The 19,270-nt window shown below is 35.3% G+C and overlaps 1 protein-coding gene across 1 annotated transcript; it reads right to left on the bottom strand.

Moving 5' to 3' along the window:
- Positions 1–1,020: 1,020 nt before the first annotated feature.
- LOC135122188 (piggyBac transposable element-derived protein 4-like) lies at positions 1,021–17,513 on the bottom strand. The gene is made up of 2 exons (XM_064046394.1): positions 17,422–17,513; positions 1,021–2,824 (listed from the first exon to the last, which is right to left on the bottom strand). Exons 1-2 carry the CDS (start codon positions 17,511–17,513, stop codon positions 1,021–1,023), a joined length of 1,896 nt encoding a protein of 631 aa, XP_063902464.1.
- Positions 17,514–19,270: the final 1,757 nt, after the last annotated feature.

The raw sequence follows: 19,270 nt of genomic DNA, 5'->3' as shown, positions 1-19,270 counted from the left end.
GTTTAGGTCAATTTTATGCATTCTGGCGTTCGTAGATACAAGAAAACTGTTAAAATTCTTCAGAAACGTCACTTTTGAAGTGTTTTCTTGTACTTTTAAGCCACTCAGATACCCAACGGGCTCGGAAAATGCAACGAAACCATCAAATTTTAGCTAGAAACTGTATTTTTGTCGATTTTTATTGAATTTGAAATATATTTCAACGTTTTTTAATGGTTCTGAGCCACCAAACACACTTAAAGCATGCAGAATCGACTCAGAATAGGAAAAGGAGACGTTTAGGTCAATTTTATGCATTCTGGCGTTCGTAGATACAAGTAAACTGTTAAAATTCTTCAGAAACGTCACTTTTGAAGTGTTTTCTTGTACTTTTAAGCCACTCAGATACCCTACGGGCTCGGAAAGTGCAACGAAACCATCAAATTTTAGCTAGAAACTGTATTTTTGTCGATTTTTATTGAATGTGAACTATATTTCAACGTTTTTTGATGGTTCTGAGCCACCAAACACACTTAAAGCATGCAGAATCGACTCAGAATAGGAAAAGGAGACGTTTAGGTCAATATTATGCATTCTGGCGTTCGTAGATACAAGAAAACTGTTAAAATTCTTCAGGAACGTCACATTTGAAGTGTTTTCTTGTACTTTTAAGCCACTCAGATACCCTACGGGCTCGGAAAGTGCAACGAAACCATCAAATTTTAGCTAGAAACTGTATTTTTGTCGATTTTTAACCCTTAATTACTCGCGCTTTGTCTTGTTTATTAATTGGTCGCACAGTGTATTTTATACACCATCACGTTTTTGGACTTTTTAAGCTTTTCTTTTATTTCAGTTTTATAATTTTTATGATTTTAACCAACTTGTACAATAAGAAAAATTCAACAATTCAAAATTCAAATTCAAAAATACTCTAGGGTTTTATTTAAATTTAGAACATACAACATAAAATAACTTTAAATTCACAAAAATGAGAAACAAAAAACAAAAATTCAATTCTAAAACAATGAGAATAAGACTTTATTCTTGCTCTTCTGTTCTACTTTTACGACAGCTTACGCATTCTTGTGTTTTTACTACGTGTTCTTTACATGCTAGTCTACCACACAAGTCGCATGTGATGGTTGTAACGCGATTTTTCTTACTTTCGCAAAAGACACATTTACCTCGATTTCTTGTAACATTCCTCTCAATGTTCGTTGAAGTTTTTTTATATTTAGAAAGAAAGCCTTTTATATCTATAGGAAGCGTCTCAATGTTTGCTCGAGTTTCCAGATGAGGCTTCATCAAAGACAATGCAACGTTTTTCAGAAAAATACGTCGTGGCTGTTTATTGGAGTCTATGTGAAAGTATTTATAAATTATGTTAGAGTTTATTCCCGCAATATTAATCATTTGGAAAAAAAGAACCAGAGGCCAGCGTCTTGTTCGTTTTTGTACCGAATAATTACCACACATTTCGTCAACGGTGTCAATTCCGCCTTTAGTAGAATTGTAAAACAAAACGATATCAGGCTTATTTGAAGATCTGTCGACAATATCGTCGGCGTGCATAGTCGAGAGTAGTATCACAGCTTTATTTTTTTTTTGGCAATAGGATACTAGCGTCATATCCTTCCGAAACGCAAATATTGAAGATGGAATTGGTCGTGATTTATTAGGTAATAGTTCGGCAGGTATCTCTTTTTTATTTTTTCTCAATGTGCCAACTAATGTGGTTTTTTTGTTTAGTAAATCCTCTGCAAGTGGGTAACTCGTGTACCAATTGTCAGTCGTCAAGTTTCTATTTTTTCCAACGTAGTCGTTTGTCAACCTACTGACAACTGCTTGTGGAGAATTTTCACAGACATAAGGTCCGTCTGGCTGCTTGCCACAGTAAAGCTCTAAATTAGACAAGTAAAATGTTTTGGAATCGCATAAAGCAAAAATTTTTAGTCCATACTTTGCCGGCTTGTTTGGCATATACTGAATAAAACTGCATCTTCCTCGGAAAGGAATCAGCATCTCGTCAATTGTCATAAACTCTCCAACGCAATAAGAGCCCTTGCAGTTTGCAACAAATGCATCAAATATATGTCGTATTGCTGCCATTTTGTCGGTTATGCGTCTGTTTTCTCTAGTGCCCACATCGTCAAATCGGACTACAGAAAGAAGAAACAAGAAACGGTTTGCGCTCATACAAGCTCGAAATATTTCTATTCCCGTTCCGTCGGCGCTAAACAATTCGTGAAAATTGGTATGACCTTGTTTTTTTACACCGGAGAGAATCAGCAGTCCCAAGAATGCCAAAAATTCTTCCTTATTTGTCTCACGTGCATCTCTCTCTCGCGCATAATTTTCCTGTTTTCTTCTGATAAAAATATTTGTACATCTTACAATCTCTTCAACCATCGCAGCATTTATAAATTTCTCAAAAGCAGATATTTCGTTTGATATCTCACTTTTTGGGACGAGGGGATGACAACGTTCTTTACAAATGTTTTTTGCAGGTGTCTTTGACTTTTTCTTCAGAGGCAATTTGCTCCATTCCAAGTTATGCTTTGTTTTGTAAACTGGACCATCGCCATCGTTTGCATTTTGAAGAGCTGTTGTTGCCGTAACTGAATAATCTGAATGTTCATCTTCATTTACCAAATTATCGACATTGTTATCGCCACTAGCCTCTTGTTCTGAATTGCTTTCATGTTCACTAAGTTCGAATTGTTCTTCGGAATCTGCTGAATCGTCTCCACCCACTATTTGTTCTTCAGATAGATCTTCATCATGAAAAGCAGCTAATTCTTCATCAGTCAAACAATTGGGATTCCTCACTTGGATTGGAAACCTGTTTTCAAGTGAAAAAATATTTTTGTAATCAGTTTTTGATCAAATTTTATTCGATGTATGTTTTATACTTTACACAATTAATACTTACATATTAAGTCGCACGGTGTAATTTGTACACAGGACAAAATCAAACTAATTTAATTAGCAATAACACACTGTACGGTCGCTGTTCTTAACCTCAAATGCTTATAAGAAAGATAAATGAGGAATACCTAGAAGCGCTTGCGCATTGAAATAGTTTTTAGCAAATGGCCGACAAAAACGTCAACTGCGTGTATTTTATACACGCATGCGAGTAATTAAGGGTTAATTGAATTTGAACTATATTTCAACGTTTTTTGATAGTTCTGAGCTACCAAACACACTTAAAGCATGCAGAATCGACTCAGAATAGGAAAAGGAGACGTTTAGGTCAATTTTATGCATTCTGGCGTTCGTAGATACAAGAAAACTGTTAAAATTCTTCAGAAACTTCACTTTTGAAGTGTTTTCTTGTACTTTTAAGCCACTCAGATACCCTACGGGCTCGGAAAGTGCAACGAAACCATCAAATTTTAGCTAGAAACTGTATTTTTGTCGATTTTTATTGAATTTGAACTATATTTCAACGTTTTTTGATGGTTCTGAGCCACCAAACACACTTAAAGCATGCAGAATCGACTCAGAATAGGAAAAGGAGACGTTTAGGTCAATTTTATGCATTCTGGCGTTCGTAGATACAAGCAAACTGTTAAAATTCTTCAGGAACGTCACATTTGAAGTGTTTTCTTGTACTTTTAAGCCACTCAGATACCCTACGGGCTCGGAAAGTGCAACGAAACCATCAAATTTTAGCTAGAAACTGTATTTTTGTCGATTTTTAATTGAATTTGAACTATATTTCAACGTTTTTTGATAGTTCTGAGCCACCAAACACACTTAAAGCATGCAGAATCGACTCAGAATAGGAAAAGGAGACGTTTAGGTCAATTTTATGCATTCTGGCGTTCGTAGATACAAGAAAACTGTTAAAATTCTTCAGAAACTTCACTTTTGAAGTGTTTTCTTGTACTTTTAAGCCACTCAGATACCCTACGGGCTCGGAAAGTGCAACGAAACCATCAAATTTTAGCTAGAAACTGTATTTTTGTCGATTTTTATTGAATTTGAACTATATTTCAACGTTTTTTGATGGTTCTGAGCCACCAAACACACTTAAAGCATGCAGAATCGACTCAGAATAGGAAAAGGAGACGTTTAGGTCAATTTTATGCATTCTGGCGTTCGTAGATTAAAGAAAACTGTTAAAATTCTTCAGTAACGTCACTTTAGAAGTGTTTTCTTGTACTTTTAAGCCACTCAGGTACCCGGCGGGCTCGGAAAGTGCAACGAAAACATCAAATTTTAGCTAGAAACTGTATTTTGGTCGATTTTTATTGAATTTGAACTATTTTTCAAAGTTTTTTGATGGTTCTGAGCCACCAAACACACTTAAAGCATGCAGAATCGACTCAGAATAGGAAAAGGAGACGTTTAGGTCAATTTTATGCATTCTGGCGTTCGTAGATACAAGAAAACTGTTAAAATTCTTCAGAAACGTCACTTTTGAAGTGTTTTCTTGTACTTTTAAGCCACTCAGATACTCTACGGGCTCGGAAAGTGCAACGAAACCATCAAATTTTAGCTAGAAGCTGTATTTTTGTCGATTTTTATTGAATTTGAACTATATTTCAACGTTTTTTGATGGTTCTGAGCCACCAAACACACTTAAAGCATGCAGAATCGACTCAGAATAGGAAAAGGAGACGTTTAGGTCAATTTTATGCATTCTGGCGTTCGTAGATTAAAGAAAACTGTTAAAATTCTTCAGTAACGTCACTTTAGAAGTGTTTTCTTGTACTTTTAAGCCACTCAGGTACCCGGCGGGCTCGGAAAGTGCAACGAAAACATCAAATTTTAGCTAGAAACTGTATTTTGGTCGATTTTTATTGAATTTGAACTATTTTTCAAAGTTTTTTGATGGTTCTGAGCCACCAAACACACTTAAAGCATGCAGAATCGACTCAGAATAGGAAAAGGAGACGTTTAGGTCAATTTTATGCATTCTGGCGTTCGTAGATACAAGAAAACTGTTAAAATTCTTCAGAAACGTCACTTTTGAAGTGTTTTCTTGTACTTTTAAGCCACTCAGATACTCTACGGGCTCGGAAAGTGCAACGAAACCATCAAATTTTAGCTAGAAGCTGTATTTTTGTCGATTTTTATTGAATTTGAACTATATTTCAACGTTTTTTGATGGTTCTGAGCCACCAAACACACTTAAAGCATGCAGAATCGACTCAGAATAGGAAAAGGAGACGTTTAGGTCAATTTTATGCATTCTGGCGTTCGTAGATACAAGAAAACTGTTAAAATTCTTCAGAAACGTCACTTTTGAAGTGTTTTCTTGTACTTTTAAGCCACTCAGATACCCAACGGGCTCGGAAAATGCAACGAAACCATCAAATTTTAGCTAGAAACTGTATTTTTGTCGATTTTTATTGAATTTGAAATATATTTCAACGTTTTTTAATGGTTCTGAGCCACCAAACACACTTAAAGCATGCAGAATCGACTCAGAATAGGAAAAGGAGACGTTTAGGTCAATTTTATGCATTCTGGCGTTCGTAGATACAAGTAAACTGTTAAAATTCTTCAGAAACGTCACTTTTGAAGTGTTTTCTTGTACTTTTAAGCCACTCAGATACCCTACGGGCTCGGAAAGTGCAACGAAACCATCAAATTTTAGCTAGAAACTGTATTTTTGTCGATTTTTATTGAATGTGAACTATATTTCAACGTTTTTTGATGGTTCTGAGCCACCAAACACACTTAAAGCATGCAGAATCGACTCAGAATAGGAAAAGGAGACGTTTAGGTCAATTTTATGCATTCTGGCGTTCGTAGATACAAGAAAACTGTTAAAATTCTTCAGGAACGTCACATTTGAAGTGTTTTCTTGTACTTTTAAGCCACTCAGATACCCTACGGGCTCGGAAAGTGCAACGAAACCATCAAATTTTAGCTAGAAACTGTATTTTTGTCGATTTTTAATTGAATTTGAACTATATTTCAACGTTTTTTGATAGTTCTGAGCCACCAAACACACTTAAAGCATGCAGAATCGACTCAGAATAGGAAAAGGAGACGTTTAGGTCAATTTTATGCATTCTGGCGTTCGTAGATACAAGAAAACTGTTAAAATTCTTCAGAAACTTCACTTTTGAAGTGTTTTCTTGTACTTTTAAGCCACTCAGATACCCTACGGGCTCGGAAAGTGCAACGAAACCATCAAATTTTAGCTAGAAACTGTATTTTCGTCGATTTTTATTGAATTTGAACTATATTTCAACGTTTTTTGATGGTTCTGAGCCACCAAACACACTTAAAGCATGCAGAATCGACTCAGAATAGGAAAAGGAGACGTTTAGGTCAATTTTATGCATTCTGGCGTTCGTAGATACAAGCAAACTGTTAAAATTCTTCAGGAACGTCACATTTGAAGTGTTTTCTTGTACTTTTAAGCCACTCAGATACCCTACGGGCTCGGAAAGTGCAACGAAACCATCAAATTTTAGCTAGAAACTGTATTTTTGTCGATTTTTAATTGAATTTGAACTATTTTTCAACGTTTTTTGATAGTTCTGAGCCACCAAACACACTTAAAGCATGCAGAATCGACTCAGAATAGGAAAAGGAGACGTTTAGGTCAATTTTATGCATTCTGGCGTTCGTAGATACAAGAAAACTGTTAAAATTCTTCAGAAACTTCACTTTTGAAGTGTTTTCTTGTACTTTTAAGCCACTCAGATACCCTATGGGCTCGGAAAGTGCAACGAAACCATCAAATTTTAGCTAGAAACTGTATTTTTGTCGATTTTTATTGAATTTGAACTATATTTCAACGTTTTTTGATGGTTCTGAGCCACCAAACACACTTAAAGCATGCAGAATCGACTCAGAATAGGAAAAGGAGACGTTTAGGTCAATTTTATGCATTCTGGCGTTCGTAGATACAAGAAAACTGTTAAAATTCTTCAGAAACTTCACTTTTGAAGTGTTTTCTTGTACTTTTAAGCCACTCAGGTACCCGGCGGGCTCGGAAAGTGCAACGAAACCATCAAATTTTAGCTAGAAACTGAATTTTGGTCGATTTTTATTGAATTTGAACTATTTTTCAAAGTTTTTTGATGGTTCTGAGCCACCAAACACACTTAAAGCATGCAGAATCGACTCAGAATAGGAAAAGGAGACGTTTAGGTCAATTTTATGCATTCTGGCGTTCGTAGATACAAGAAAACTGTTAAAATTCTTCAGAAACGTCACTTTTGAAGTGTTTTCTTGTACTTTTAAGCCACTCAGATACCCTACGGGCTCGGAAAGTGCAACGAAACCATCAAATTTTAGCTAGAAACTGTATTTTCGTCGATTTTTATTGAATTTGAACTATATTTCAACGTTTTTTGATGGTTCTGAGCCACCAAACACACTTAAAGCATGCAGAATCGACTCAGAATAGGAAAAGGAGACGTTTAGGTCAATTTTATGCATTCTGGCGTTCGTAGATACAAGCAAACTGTTAAAATTCTTCAGGAACGTCACATTTGAAGTGTTTTCTTGTACTTTTAAGCCACTCAGATACCCTACGGGCTCGGAAAGTGCAACGAAACCATCAAATTTTAGCTAGAAACTGTATTTTTGTCGATTTTTAATTGAATTTGAACTATTTTTCAACGTTTTTTGATAGTTCTGAGCCACCAAACACACTTAAAGCATGCAGAATCGACTCAGAATAGGAAAAGGAGACGTTTAGGTCAATTTTATGCATTCTGGCGTTCGTAGATACAAGAAAACTGTTAAAATTCTTCAGAAACTTCACTTTTGAAGTGTTTTCTTGTACTTTTAAGCCACTCAGATACCCTATGGGCTCGGAAAGTGCAACGAAACCATCAAATTTTAGCTAGAAACTGTATTTTTGTCGATTTTTATTGAATTTGAACTATATTTCAACGTTTTTTGATGGTTCTGAGCCACCAAACACACTTAAAGCATGCAGAATCGACTCAGAATAGGAAAAGGAGACGTTTAGGTCAATTTTATGCATTCTGGCGTTCGTAGATACAAGAAAACTGTTAAAATTCTTCAGAAACTTCACTTTTGAAGTGTTTTCTTGTACTTTTAAGCCACTCAGGTACCCGGCGGGCTCGGAAAGTGCAACGAAACCATCAAATTTTAGCTAGAAACTGAATTTTGGTCGATTTTTATTGAATTTGAACTATTTTTCAAAGTTTTTTGATGGTTCTGAGCCACCAAACACACTTAAAGCATGCAGAATCGACTCAGAATAGGAAAAGGAGACGTTTAGGTCAATTTTATGCATTCTGGCGTTCGTAGATACAAGAAAACTGTTAAAATTCTTCAGAAACGTCACTTTTGAAGTGTTTTCTTGTACTTTTAAGCCACTCAGATATTCTACGGGCTCGGAAAGTGCAACGAAACCATCAAATTTTAGCTAGAAGCTGTATTTTTGTCGATTTTTATTGAATTTGAACTATATTTCAACGTTTTTTGATGGTTCTGAGCCACCAAACACACTTAAAGCATGCAGAATCGACTCAGAATAGGAAAAGGAGACGTTTAGGTCAATTTTATGCATTCTGGCGTTCGTAGATACAAGAAAACTGTTAAAATTCTTCAGAAACGTCACTTTTGAAGTGTTTTCTTGTACTTTTAAGCCACTCAGATACCCTACGGGCTCGGAAAGTGCAACGAAACCATCAAATTTTACCTAGAAACTGTATTTTTGTCGATTTTTATTGAATGTGAACTATATTTCAACGTTTTTTGATGGTTCTGAGCCACCAAACACACTTAAAGCATGCAGAATCGACTCAGAATAGGAAAAGGAGACGTTTAGGTCAATTTAATGCATTCTGGCGTTCGTAGATACAAGAAAACTGTTAAAATTCTTCAGGAACGTCACTTTTGAAGTGTTTTCTTGTACTTTTAAGCCACTCAGATACCCTACGGGCTCGGAAAGTGCAACGAAACCATCAAATTTTAGCTAGAAACTGTATTTTTGTCGATTTTTAATTGAATTTGAACTATATTTCAACGTTTTTTGATGGTTCTGAGCCACCAAACACACTTAAAGCATGCAGAATCGACTCAGAATAGAAAAAGGAGACGTTTAGGTCAATTTTATGCATTCTGGCGTTCGTAGATACAAGAAAACTGTTAAAATTCTTCAGAAACGTCACTTTTGAAGTGTTTTCTTGTACTTTTAAGCCACTCAGATACCCTACGGGCTCGGAAAGTGCAACGAAACCATCAAATTTTAGCTAGAAACTGTATTTTTGTCGATTTTTATTGAATTTGAACTATATTTCAACGTTTTTTGATGGTTCTGAGCCACCAAACACACTTAAAGCATGCAGAATCGACTCAGAATAGGAAAAGGAGACGTTTAGGTCAATTTTATGCATTCTGGCGTTCGTAGATACAAGAAAACTGTTAAAATTCTTCAGAAACGTCACTTTTGAAGTGTTTTCTTGTACTTTTAAACCACTCAGATACCCTGCGGGCTCGGAAAGTGCAACGAAACCATCAAATTTTAGCTAGAAACTGTATTTTTGTCGATTTTTATTGAATTTGAACTATATTTCAACGTTTTTTGATGTTCTGAGCCACCAAACACTTAAAGCATGCAGAATCGACTCAGAATAGGAAAAGGAGACGTTTAGGTCAATTTTATGCATTCTGGCGTTCGTAGATACAAGAAAACTGTTAAAATTCTTCAGAAACGTCACTTTTGAAGTGTTTTCTTCTACTTTTAAGCCACTCAGATACCCTACGGGCTCGGAAAGTGCAACGAAACCATCAAATTTTAGCTAGACTCTGTATTTTTGTCGATTTTTATTGAATTTGAACTATATTTCAACGTTTTTTGATGGTTCTGAGCCACCAAACTCACTTAAAGCATGCAGAATCGACTCAGAATAGGAAAAGGAGACGTTTAGGTCAATTTTATGCATTCTGGCGTTCGTAGATGCAAGAAAACTGTTAAAATTCTTCAGAAACGTCACTTTTGAAGTGTTTTCTTGTACTTTTAAGCCACTCAGATACCCTGCGGGCTCGGAAAGTGCAACGAAACCATCAAATTTTAGCTAGAAACTGTATTTTTGTCGATTTTTATTGAATTTGAACTATATTTCAACGTTTTTTGATGGTTCTGAGCCACCAAACACACTTAAAGCATGCAAAATCGACTCAGCATAGGAAAAGGAGACGTTTAGGTCAATTTTATGCATTCTGGCGTTCGTAGATACAAGAAAACTGTTAAAATTCTTCAGAAACATCACTTTTGAAGTGTTTTCTTGTACTTTTAAGCCACTCAGATACCCTGCGGGCTCGGAAAGTGCAACGAAACCATCAAATTTTAGCTAGAAACTGTATTTTTGTCGATTTTTATTGAATTTGAACTATATTTCAACGTTTTTTGATGGTTCTGAGCCACCAAACACACTTAAAGCATGCAGAATCGACTCCGAATAGGAAAAGGAGACGTTTAGGTCAATTTTATGCATTCTGGCGTTCGTAGATACAAGAAAACTGTTAAAATTCTTCAGAAACGTCACTTTAGAAGTGTTTTCTTGTACTTTTAAGCCACTCAGATACCCTACGGGCTCGGAAAGTGCAACGAAACCATCAAATTTTAGCTAGAAACTGTATTTTGTCGATTTTTATTGAATTTGAAATATTTTTCAACGTTTTTTGATGGTTCTGAGCCACAAAACACACTTAAGGCATGCAGAATCGACTCAGAATTGGAAAAGGAGACGTTTAGGTCACTTTTATGCATTCTGGCGTTCGTAGATACAAGAAAACTGTTAAAATTCTTCAGAAGCGTCACTTTTGAAGTGTTTTCTTGTACTTTTAAGCCACTCAGATACCCTACGGGCTCGGAAAGTGCAACGAAACCATCAAATTTTAGCTAGAAACTGTATTTTTGTCGATTTTTATTGAAGTTGAACTATATTTCAACGTTTTTTGATGGTTCTGAGCCACCAAACACACTTAAAGCATGCAGAATCGACTCAGAATAGGAAAAGGAGACGTTTAGGTCAATTTTATGCATTCTGGCGTTCGTAGATACAAGAAAACTGTTAAAATTCTTCAGAAACGTCACTTTTGATGTGTTTTCTTGTACTTTTAAGCCACTCAGATACCCTACGGGCTCGGAAAGTGCAACGAAACCATCAAATTTTAGCTAGAAACTGTATTTTTGTCGATTGTTATTGAATTTGAACTATATTTCAACGTTTTTCGATGGTTCTGAGCCACCAAACACACTTAAAGCATGCAGAATCGACTCAGAATAGGAAAAGGAGACGTTTAGGTCAATTTTATGCATTCTGGCGTTCGTAGATAAAAAAAACTGTTAAAATTCTTCAGAAACGTCACTTTTGAAGTGTTTTCTTGTACTTTTAAGCCGCTTAGATACCCTACGGGCTCGGAAAGTGCAACGAAACCATCAAATTTTAGCTAGAAACTGTATTTTTGTCGATTTTTTTTTAATTTGAACTATATTTCAACGTTTTTCGATGGTTCTGAGCCACCAAACACACTTAAAGCATGCAGAATCGACTCAGAATAGGAAAAGGAGACGTTTAGGTCAATTTTATGCATTCTGGCGTTCGTAGATACAAGAAAACTGTTAAAATTCTTCAGAAACGTCACTTGTGAAGTGTTTTCTTGTACTTTTAAGCCACTCAGATACCCAACGGGCTCGGAAAGTGCAACGAAACCATCAAATTTAAGCTAGACACTCTATTTTTGTCGATTTTTATTGAATTTGAACTATATTTCAACGTTTTTTGATGGTTCTGAGCCATCAAACACACTTAAAGCATGCAGAATCGTCTCAGAATAGGAAAAGGAGACGTTTAGGTCAATTTTATGCATTCTGGCGTTCGTAGATACAAGAAAATTGTTAAAATTCTTCAGAAACGTCACTTTTGAAGTGTTTTCTTGTACTTTTAAGCCACTCAGATACCCTAGGGGCTCGGAAAGTGCAACGAAACCATCAAATTTTAGCTATAAACTGTATTTTTGTCGATTTTTATTGAATTTGAACTAAATTTCAACGTTTTTTGATGGTTCTGAGCCACCAAACACACTTAAAGCATGCAGAATCGTCTCAGAATAGGAAAAGGAGACGTTTAGGTCAATTTTATGCATTGTGGCGTTCGTAGATACAAGAAAATTGTAAAAATTCTTCAGAAACGCCACTTTTGAAGTGTTTTCTTGTACTTTTAAGCCACTCAGATACCCAACGGGCTCGGAATGTGCAACGAAACCATCAAATTTTAGCTAGAAACTGTATTTTTGTCGATCTTTATTGAATTTGAACTATATTTCAACGTTTTTTGATGGTTCTGAGCCACCAAACACACTTAAAGCATGCAGAATCGTCTCAGAATAGAAAAAGGAGACGTTTAGGTCAATTTTATGCATTCTGGCGTTCGTAGATACAAGAAAATTGTTAAAATTCTTCACAAACCTCACTTTTGAAGTGTTTTCTTGTACTTTTAAGCCACTCAGATACCCAACGGGCTCGGAAACTGCAACGAAACCATCAAATTTTAGCTAGAAACTGTATTTTTGTCGATTTTTATTGAATTTGAACTATTTTTCAACGTTTTTTGATGGTTCTGAGCCACCAAACACTCTTAAAGCATGCAGAATCGTCTCAGAATAGGAAAAGGAGACGTTTAGGTCAATTTTATGCATTCTGGCGTTCGTAGATACAAGAAAATTGTTAAAATTCTTCAGAAACGTCACTTTTGAAGTGTTTTCTTGTCCTTTTAAGCCACTCAGATACCCTACGAGCTCGGAAAGTGCAACGAAACCATCAAATTTTAGCTAGAAACTGTATTTTTGTCGATTTTTATTGAATTTGAACTATATTTCAACGTTTTTTGATGGTTCTGAGCAGTGCTGAAACTAGAGAATATTTAGCTATAGGCAAACTTTGCGTTAGGCCCCCTCCTTTAAACATAAAAAATGCAATTTAACAGAACAATTTTGTTTATATTTTTTAATGAGTATACAAAACAGATACTAAGTATGATAAAATATAAAAAAAGAAAAAAAAAATTGTTCTTGTTTAGTGCAACATAATTTTTGGACGAATTTGGCGCCCCTTGTCGTTGGCGCCCCTAGGCAAGGGCCTACTCCGCCTATAGCTAGTTTCGGTACTGGTTCTGAGCCACCAAACACACTTAAAGCATGCAGAATCGTCTCAGAATAGGAAAAGGAGACGTTTAGGTCAATTTTATGCATTCTGGCGTTCGTAGATACCAGAAAATTGTTAAAATTCTTCAGAAACGTCACTTTTGAAGTATTTTCTTGTACTTTTAAGCCACTCAGATACCCTACGGGCTCGGAAAGTGCAACGAAACCATCAAATTTTAGCTAGAAACTGTATTTTTGTCGATTTTTATTGAATTTGCACTATATTTCAACGTTTTTTGATGGTTCTGAGCCACAAAACACACTTAAATCATGCAGAATCGTCTCAGAATAGGAAAAGGAGACGTTTAGGTCAATTTTATGCATTCTGGCGTTCGTAGATACCAGAAAATTGTTAAAATTCTTCAGAAACGTCACTTTTGAAGTGTTTTCTTGTACTTTTAAGCCACTCAGATACCCTATGGGCTCGGAAAGTGCAACGAAACCATCAAATTTTAGCTAGAAACTGTATTTTTGTCGATTTTTATTGAATTTGAACTATATTTCAACGTTTTTTGATGGTTCTGAGCCACCAAACACACTTAAAGCATGCAGAATCGTCTCATAATACGAAAAGGAGACGTTTAGGTCAATTTTATGCATTCTGGCGTTCGTAGATACAAGAAAATTGTTAAAATTCTTCAGAAACGTCACTTTTGAAGTGTTTTCTTGTACTTTTAAGCCACTCAGATACCCGACGGGCTCGGAAAGTGCAACGAAACCATCAAATTTTAGCTAGAAACTGTATTTTTGTCGATTTTTATTGAATTTGAACTATATTTCAACGTTTTTTGATGGTTCTGAGCCACCAAACACACTTAAAGCATGCAGAATCGTCTCAGAATAGGAAAAGGAGACGTTTAGGTCAATTTTATGCATTCTGGCGTTCGTAGATACAAGAAAATTGTTAAAATTCTTCAGAAACGTCACTTTTGAAGTGTTTTCTTGTACTTTTAAGCCACTCAGATACCCGACGGTCTCGGAAAGTGCAACGAAACCATCAAATTTTAGCTAGAAACTGTATTTTTGTCGATTTTTATTGAATTTGAACTATATTTCAACGTTTTTTGATGGTTCTGAGCCAATAAACACACTTAAAGCATGCAGAATCGTCTCAGAATAGGAAAAGGAGACGTTTAGGTCAATTTATGCATTCTGGCGTTCCTAGATACAAGAAAATTTTTTAAATTCTTCAGAAACCTCACTTTTGAAGTGTTTTCTTGTTCTTTTAAGCCACTCAGGTACCCTACGGGCTCGGAAAGTGCAACGAAACCATCAAATTTTAGCTAGAAACTGTATTTTTGTCGATTTTTATTGAATTTGAACTATATTTGAACGTTTTTTGATGGTTCTGAGCCACCAAACACACTTAAAGCACGCAGAATCGTCTCAGAATAGGAAAAGGAGACGTTTAGGTCAATTTTATGCGTTCTGGCGTTCGTAGATACAAGAAAATTGTTAAAATTCTTCAGAAACGTCACTTTTGAAGTGTTTTCTTGTACTTTTAAGCCACTCAGATTCCCCACGGGCTCGGAAATTGCAACGAAATCATCAAATTTTAGCTAGAAACTGTATTTTTGTCGTTTTTATTGAATTTGAACTATATTTCAACGTTTTTTGATGTTTCTGAGCCACCAAACACACTTAAAGCATGCAGAATCGTCCCAGAATAGGAAAAGGAGATGTTTAGGTCAATTTTATGCATTCTGGCGTTCGTAGATACAAGAAAATTGTTAAAATTCTTCAGAAACGTCACTTTTGAAGTGTTTTCTTGTACTTTTAAGCCACTCAGATACCCAACGGGCTCGGAAAGTGCAACGAAACCATCAAATTTTAGGTAGAAACTGTATTTTTGTCGATTTTTATTGAATTTGAACTATATTTCAAAGTTTTTTGATGTTTCCGAGCCACCAAACACACTTAAAGCATGCAGAATCGTCTCAGAATAGGAAAAGGAGACGTTTAGGTTAATTTTATGCATTCTGGCGTTCGTAGATACAAGAAAATTGTTAAAATTCTTCAGAAACGTCACTTTTGAAGTGTTTTCTTGTACTTTTAAGCCACTCAGATATCCTACGGGCTCGGAAAGTGCAACGAAACCATCAAATTTTAGCTATAAACTGTATTTTTGTCGATTTTTATTGAATTTGAGCTATATTTCAACGTTTTTTGATGGTTCTGAGCCACCAAACACATTTAAAGCATGCAGGATTGTCTCAGAATAGGAAAAATAGACGTTTAGGTCAATTTTATGCATTCTGGCGTTCGTAGATACAAGAAAATTGTTAAAATTCTTCAGAAACGTCACTTTTGAAGTGTTTTCTTGTACTTTTAAGCCACTCAGATTCCCCACGGGCTCGGAAATTGCAACGAAATCATCAAATTTTAGCTAGAAACTGTATTTTTGTCGATTTTTATTGAATTTGAACTATATTTCAACGTTTTTTGATGTTTCTGAGCCACCAAACACACTTAAAGCATGCAGAATCGTCCCAGAATAGGAAAAGGAGATGTTTAGGTCAATTTTATGCATTCTGGCGTTCGTAGATACAAGAAAATTGTTAAAATTCTTCAGATACGTCACTTTTGAAGTGTTTTCTTGTACTTTTAAGCCACTCAGATACCCAACGGGCTCGGAAAGTGCAACGAAACCATCAAATTTTAGGTAGAAACTGTATTTTTGTCGATTTTTATTGAATTTGAACTATATTTCAAAGTTTTTTGATGTTTCCGAGCCACCAAACACACTTAAAGCATGCAGAATCGTCTCAGAATAGGAAAAGGAGACGTTTAGGTTAATTTTATGCATTCTGGCGTTCGTAGATACAAGAAAATTGTTAAAATTCTTCAGAAACGTCACTTTGGAAGTGTTTTCTTGTACTTTTAAGCCACTCAGATACCATACGGGCTCGGAAAGTGCAACGAAACCATCAAATTTTAGCTAGAAACAGTATTTTTGTCGATTTTTATTGAATTTGAACTATATTTCAAAGTTTTTTGATGTTTCCGAGCCACCAAACACACTTAAAGCATGCAGAATCGTCTCAGAATAGGAAAAGGAGACGTTTAGGTTAATTTTATGCATTCTGGCGTTCGTAGATACAAGAAAATTGTTAAAATTCTTCAGAAACGTCACTTTTGAAGTGTTTTCTTGTACTTTTAAGCCACTCAGATACCATACGGGCTCGGAAAGTGCAACGAAACCATCAAATTTTAGCTAGAAACAGTATTTTTGTCGATTTTTATTGAATTTGAACTATATTTCAACGTTTTTTGATGGTTCTGAGCCACCAAACACACTTAAAGCATGCAGAATCGTCTCAGAATAAAAAAAGGAGACGTTTAGGTCGATTTTATGCATTCTGGCGTTCGTAGATACAAGAAAATTGTTAAAATTCTTCAGAAACGTCACTTTTGAAGTGTTTTCTTGTACTTTTAGTGACAAATTTCCTGTGTCGAGTGTTGATTTATCAGTTTTCTACGCTTTTCATCTTATTGATATAGTTGCTTGTAAGTTATGTTGTGGACGTAGTTCTTTATTTATTTTTGTGATATATATTCCTCCGGATGTGTCCATTCAAGAATATGAATTATTTTTAGAATGTTTTGAAAATATTGCTGTTGAATTAGATAATATTCTTATAATTGGTGACTTCAATGCTCCTACTTTTTCGAATAATGTAAAGGATTCAAAATCTAATTTAGTATTTAATATGATGTCTTTTTTGAACCTTACACAGTATAACAATATTCGTAACTGTAATAAGGTATTACTGGACTTAGTTTTTACCAATTACGGCAAATGTTTGGTTGAACAGGACACCTGTCCTATTGTGCCAGAAGATCGACACCATCCTGCGCTTAATATTAATTTGGTTTTAAAAACTGGTACCTACGAAAATTTGTCTATGTGTACAGATGTAAAAACTTATAACTTTAAAAAGGCGGACTATGTTTCTTTATATAATGGTCTATTAACCACTAATTGGGATGTCCTGTATGAGTCCACTAATGTGAATAGTGCCTGTGAGACGTTATACAGAATATTGTACTCATTGTTTGATAAACATGTACCATTGTTTAAATGTTCCAAATTCAGTTTCCCGAGTTGGTATACTACTGAACTTAGACAACAAATCATTCTGAAGCATAAAGTGTTTAGAGAAATCAAACGAAAGCCTTCCTGTCATCTTCGAAATCACTTCAGTTCTTTACGTCGTATTGTTAAACAACTCTTGCGTCGGGATTTTAATAACTACATTAAAAATGTTCAGCATGCTTTACTGCGTGATCCTAAATACTTCTGGTCGTATATCAAAGAAAAAAAGGGGCGCTCCAATATTCCCAATAAAGTTCACCTTAACCATAATTTTCATGATAACCCAGCTGATATTGTTAATTGCTTTGCTAAATTCTTTTCTTCGTCTTTTCATAATCCTTCATTGAATAGTTTTGCTCATTCAAGTCAGCTTACAGGTATTAGTAATAGTTGCATTAATGTGGTTATTTCTGAAGATGATGTAAGCAGGGCAATAAAATTACTTAAGGATAGTCAAGTTGCTGGAGATGATCAAGTTCCCAGTTTTCTGGTTAAAGACTGTTGTAATGTTTTCGTTAAGCCCCTAATGCATATCTTTAATATAATTTTAAAAACTTCATGCTTTCCGGATAAGTGGAAAACCGCCAAGATTGTGCCCATTTTCAAGAGTGGTGATGTTTCAGCAGTGAGCAATTATAGACCTATTTCGTTGCTGTGCAATTTTTCAAAAATATTTGAACGTATTCTTTTTAATCAGATCTCCTTCCAAACTAAGTTGTTAGTAAATGAGGGCCAACATGGGTTTACCATGGGCAGATCCACTTTAACGAATTTAACTTGCTATTCCCAAGATATATCTCAGGCTTTGGATAACAGAGGTCAATTGGACGTGATGTATGGTGATTTTTCAAAGGCCTTTGACAGAGTCAACCACCAGCTCTTATTAAGAAAGCTGTCGAATATTGGTTTCTCTAATTCTCTCACAAATCTTTTTGAATCTTATTTGACTAAGCGCAACAATTTTGTGGTAGTAAATGGATTTAAGTCCAACAGTTACATCACAGCTGCTGGAGTGCCGCAGGGCTCCACTCTTGGTCCTTTGCTATTCACATTATTTATTAACGATGTGCTAGATTGTATTCGCTACTCAAAAGTTCTCATTTTCGCAGATGATATTAAAATATACCGTGAAATTAGTGGTAATAGTGACTCCTTGCTTCTTCAAAAAGACATAAATAATTTGGTTTCTTGGTCATTGCTCAACTTTTTACCTTTAAATGAGAATAAATCCTTTATTATTTCGTTCACACACAAGCTTAATGTATGCGAGTTTGATTACAAAATCAATCATCACAGCTTACAGAAATGCTCTTCCATTTTGGATTTAGGTGTTTTGTATGATAATAAGTTCAGTTTTGCAGAACATGTGGAGAGCATTACTTCACAAGCTAAAAGATCACTAGGGTTCCTTATTAGAAACTGCAAAGATTTCACTAGCATTCAAGCTTTGAAAACTTTGTTCTATGCTTTGGTGCGCTCTAAATTAGAATACTGTGCGTTAGCTTGGTTTCCTTATTACAACTATCAAGTAGTATGCCTTGAGAACATACAGCGCAGATTTTTAAAGTACCTCTATTTTAAGGAACAGAAAACATGGCCAACGAGAAATTATCCGCAAACAGCTCTACTAGAAAAATTTGATATGAGTTCATTATTTTGTAGACGTGTTACTGGCGTTATCGTCTTTTTATATAAATTATTAAATAATCAAATTGATTGCAGGGCCTTAACTAATTCTTTGTCCTTTCTGGTACCTAGAACTAGCAGCAGGCATTCTGTAACATTATACACTAGCATTGCTAGAACTAATTTTGGGAGAAAAGCACCGATATATCTAATAAGCTATTTTTTAAAAGAAATAGAAATGAATTCCGATTTTGACATTTTTAACACTAGCCTTAAGTCTATAAAAGACACTGTTAGAATTAAGCTTAAGTAGTTTACACTTTACTTTCAGATATGGTTTTCATACTGTTGTATTTTAATTTAAGTTATTTATTTCTTGATGTATATGCCTAGATTTACAGATTGTGT

This window comes from Zophobas morio, unplaced genomic scaffold (assembly GCF_036711695.1).
Source record: "Zophobas morio isolate AGI-343-1 ecotype UQ-CSIRO unplaced genomic scaffold, CSIRO_AGI_Zmor_V1 ptg000949l, whole genome shotgun sequence".
NCBI classification, from domain to species: Eukaryota; Metazoa; Arthropoda; class Insecta; order Coleoptera; family Tenebrionidae; genus Zophobas; species Zophobas morio.
The sequence above is the reverse complement of the archived record's forward strand: the minus strand, read 5'-3'. Positions and strand labels throughout refer to the sequence as shown.

Excerpts from the sequence above, each read along its gene's own strand:
- LOC135122188 (XM_064046394.1), bottom strand. The coding sequence starts at position 17,513 with ATGAAAATTATGGTTAAGGTGAACTTTATTGGGAATATTGGAGCGCCC. Across the intron at positions 2,825-17,421 it reads GAAGTATTTAGGATCACGCA|GTTTCCAATCCAAGTGAGGA; the intron begins GTAAAGCATGCT and ends ACTTGAAAACAG.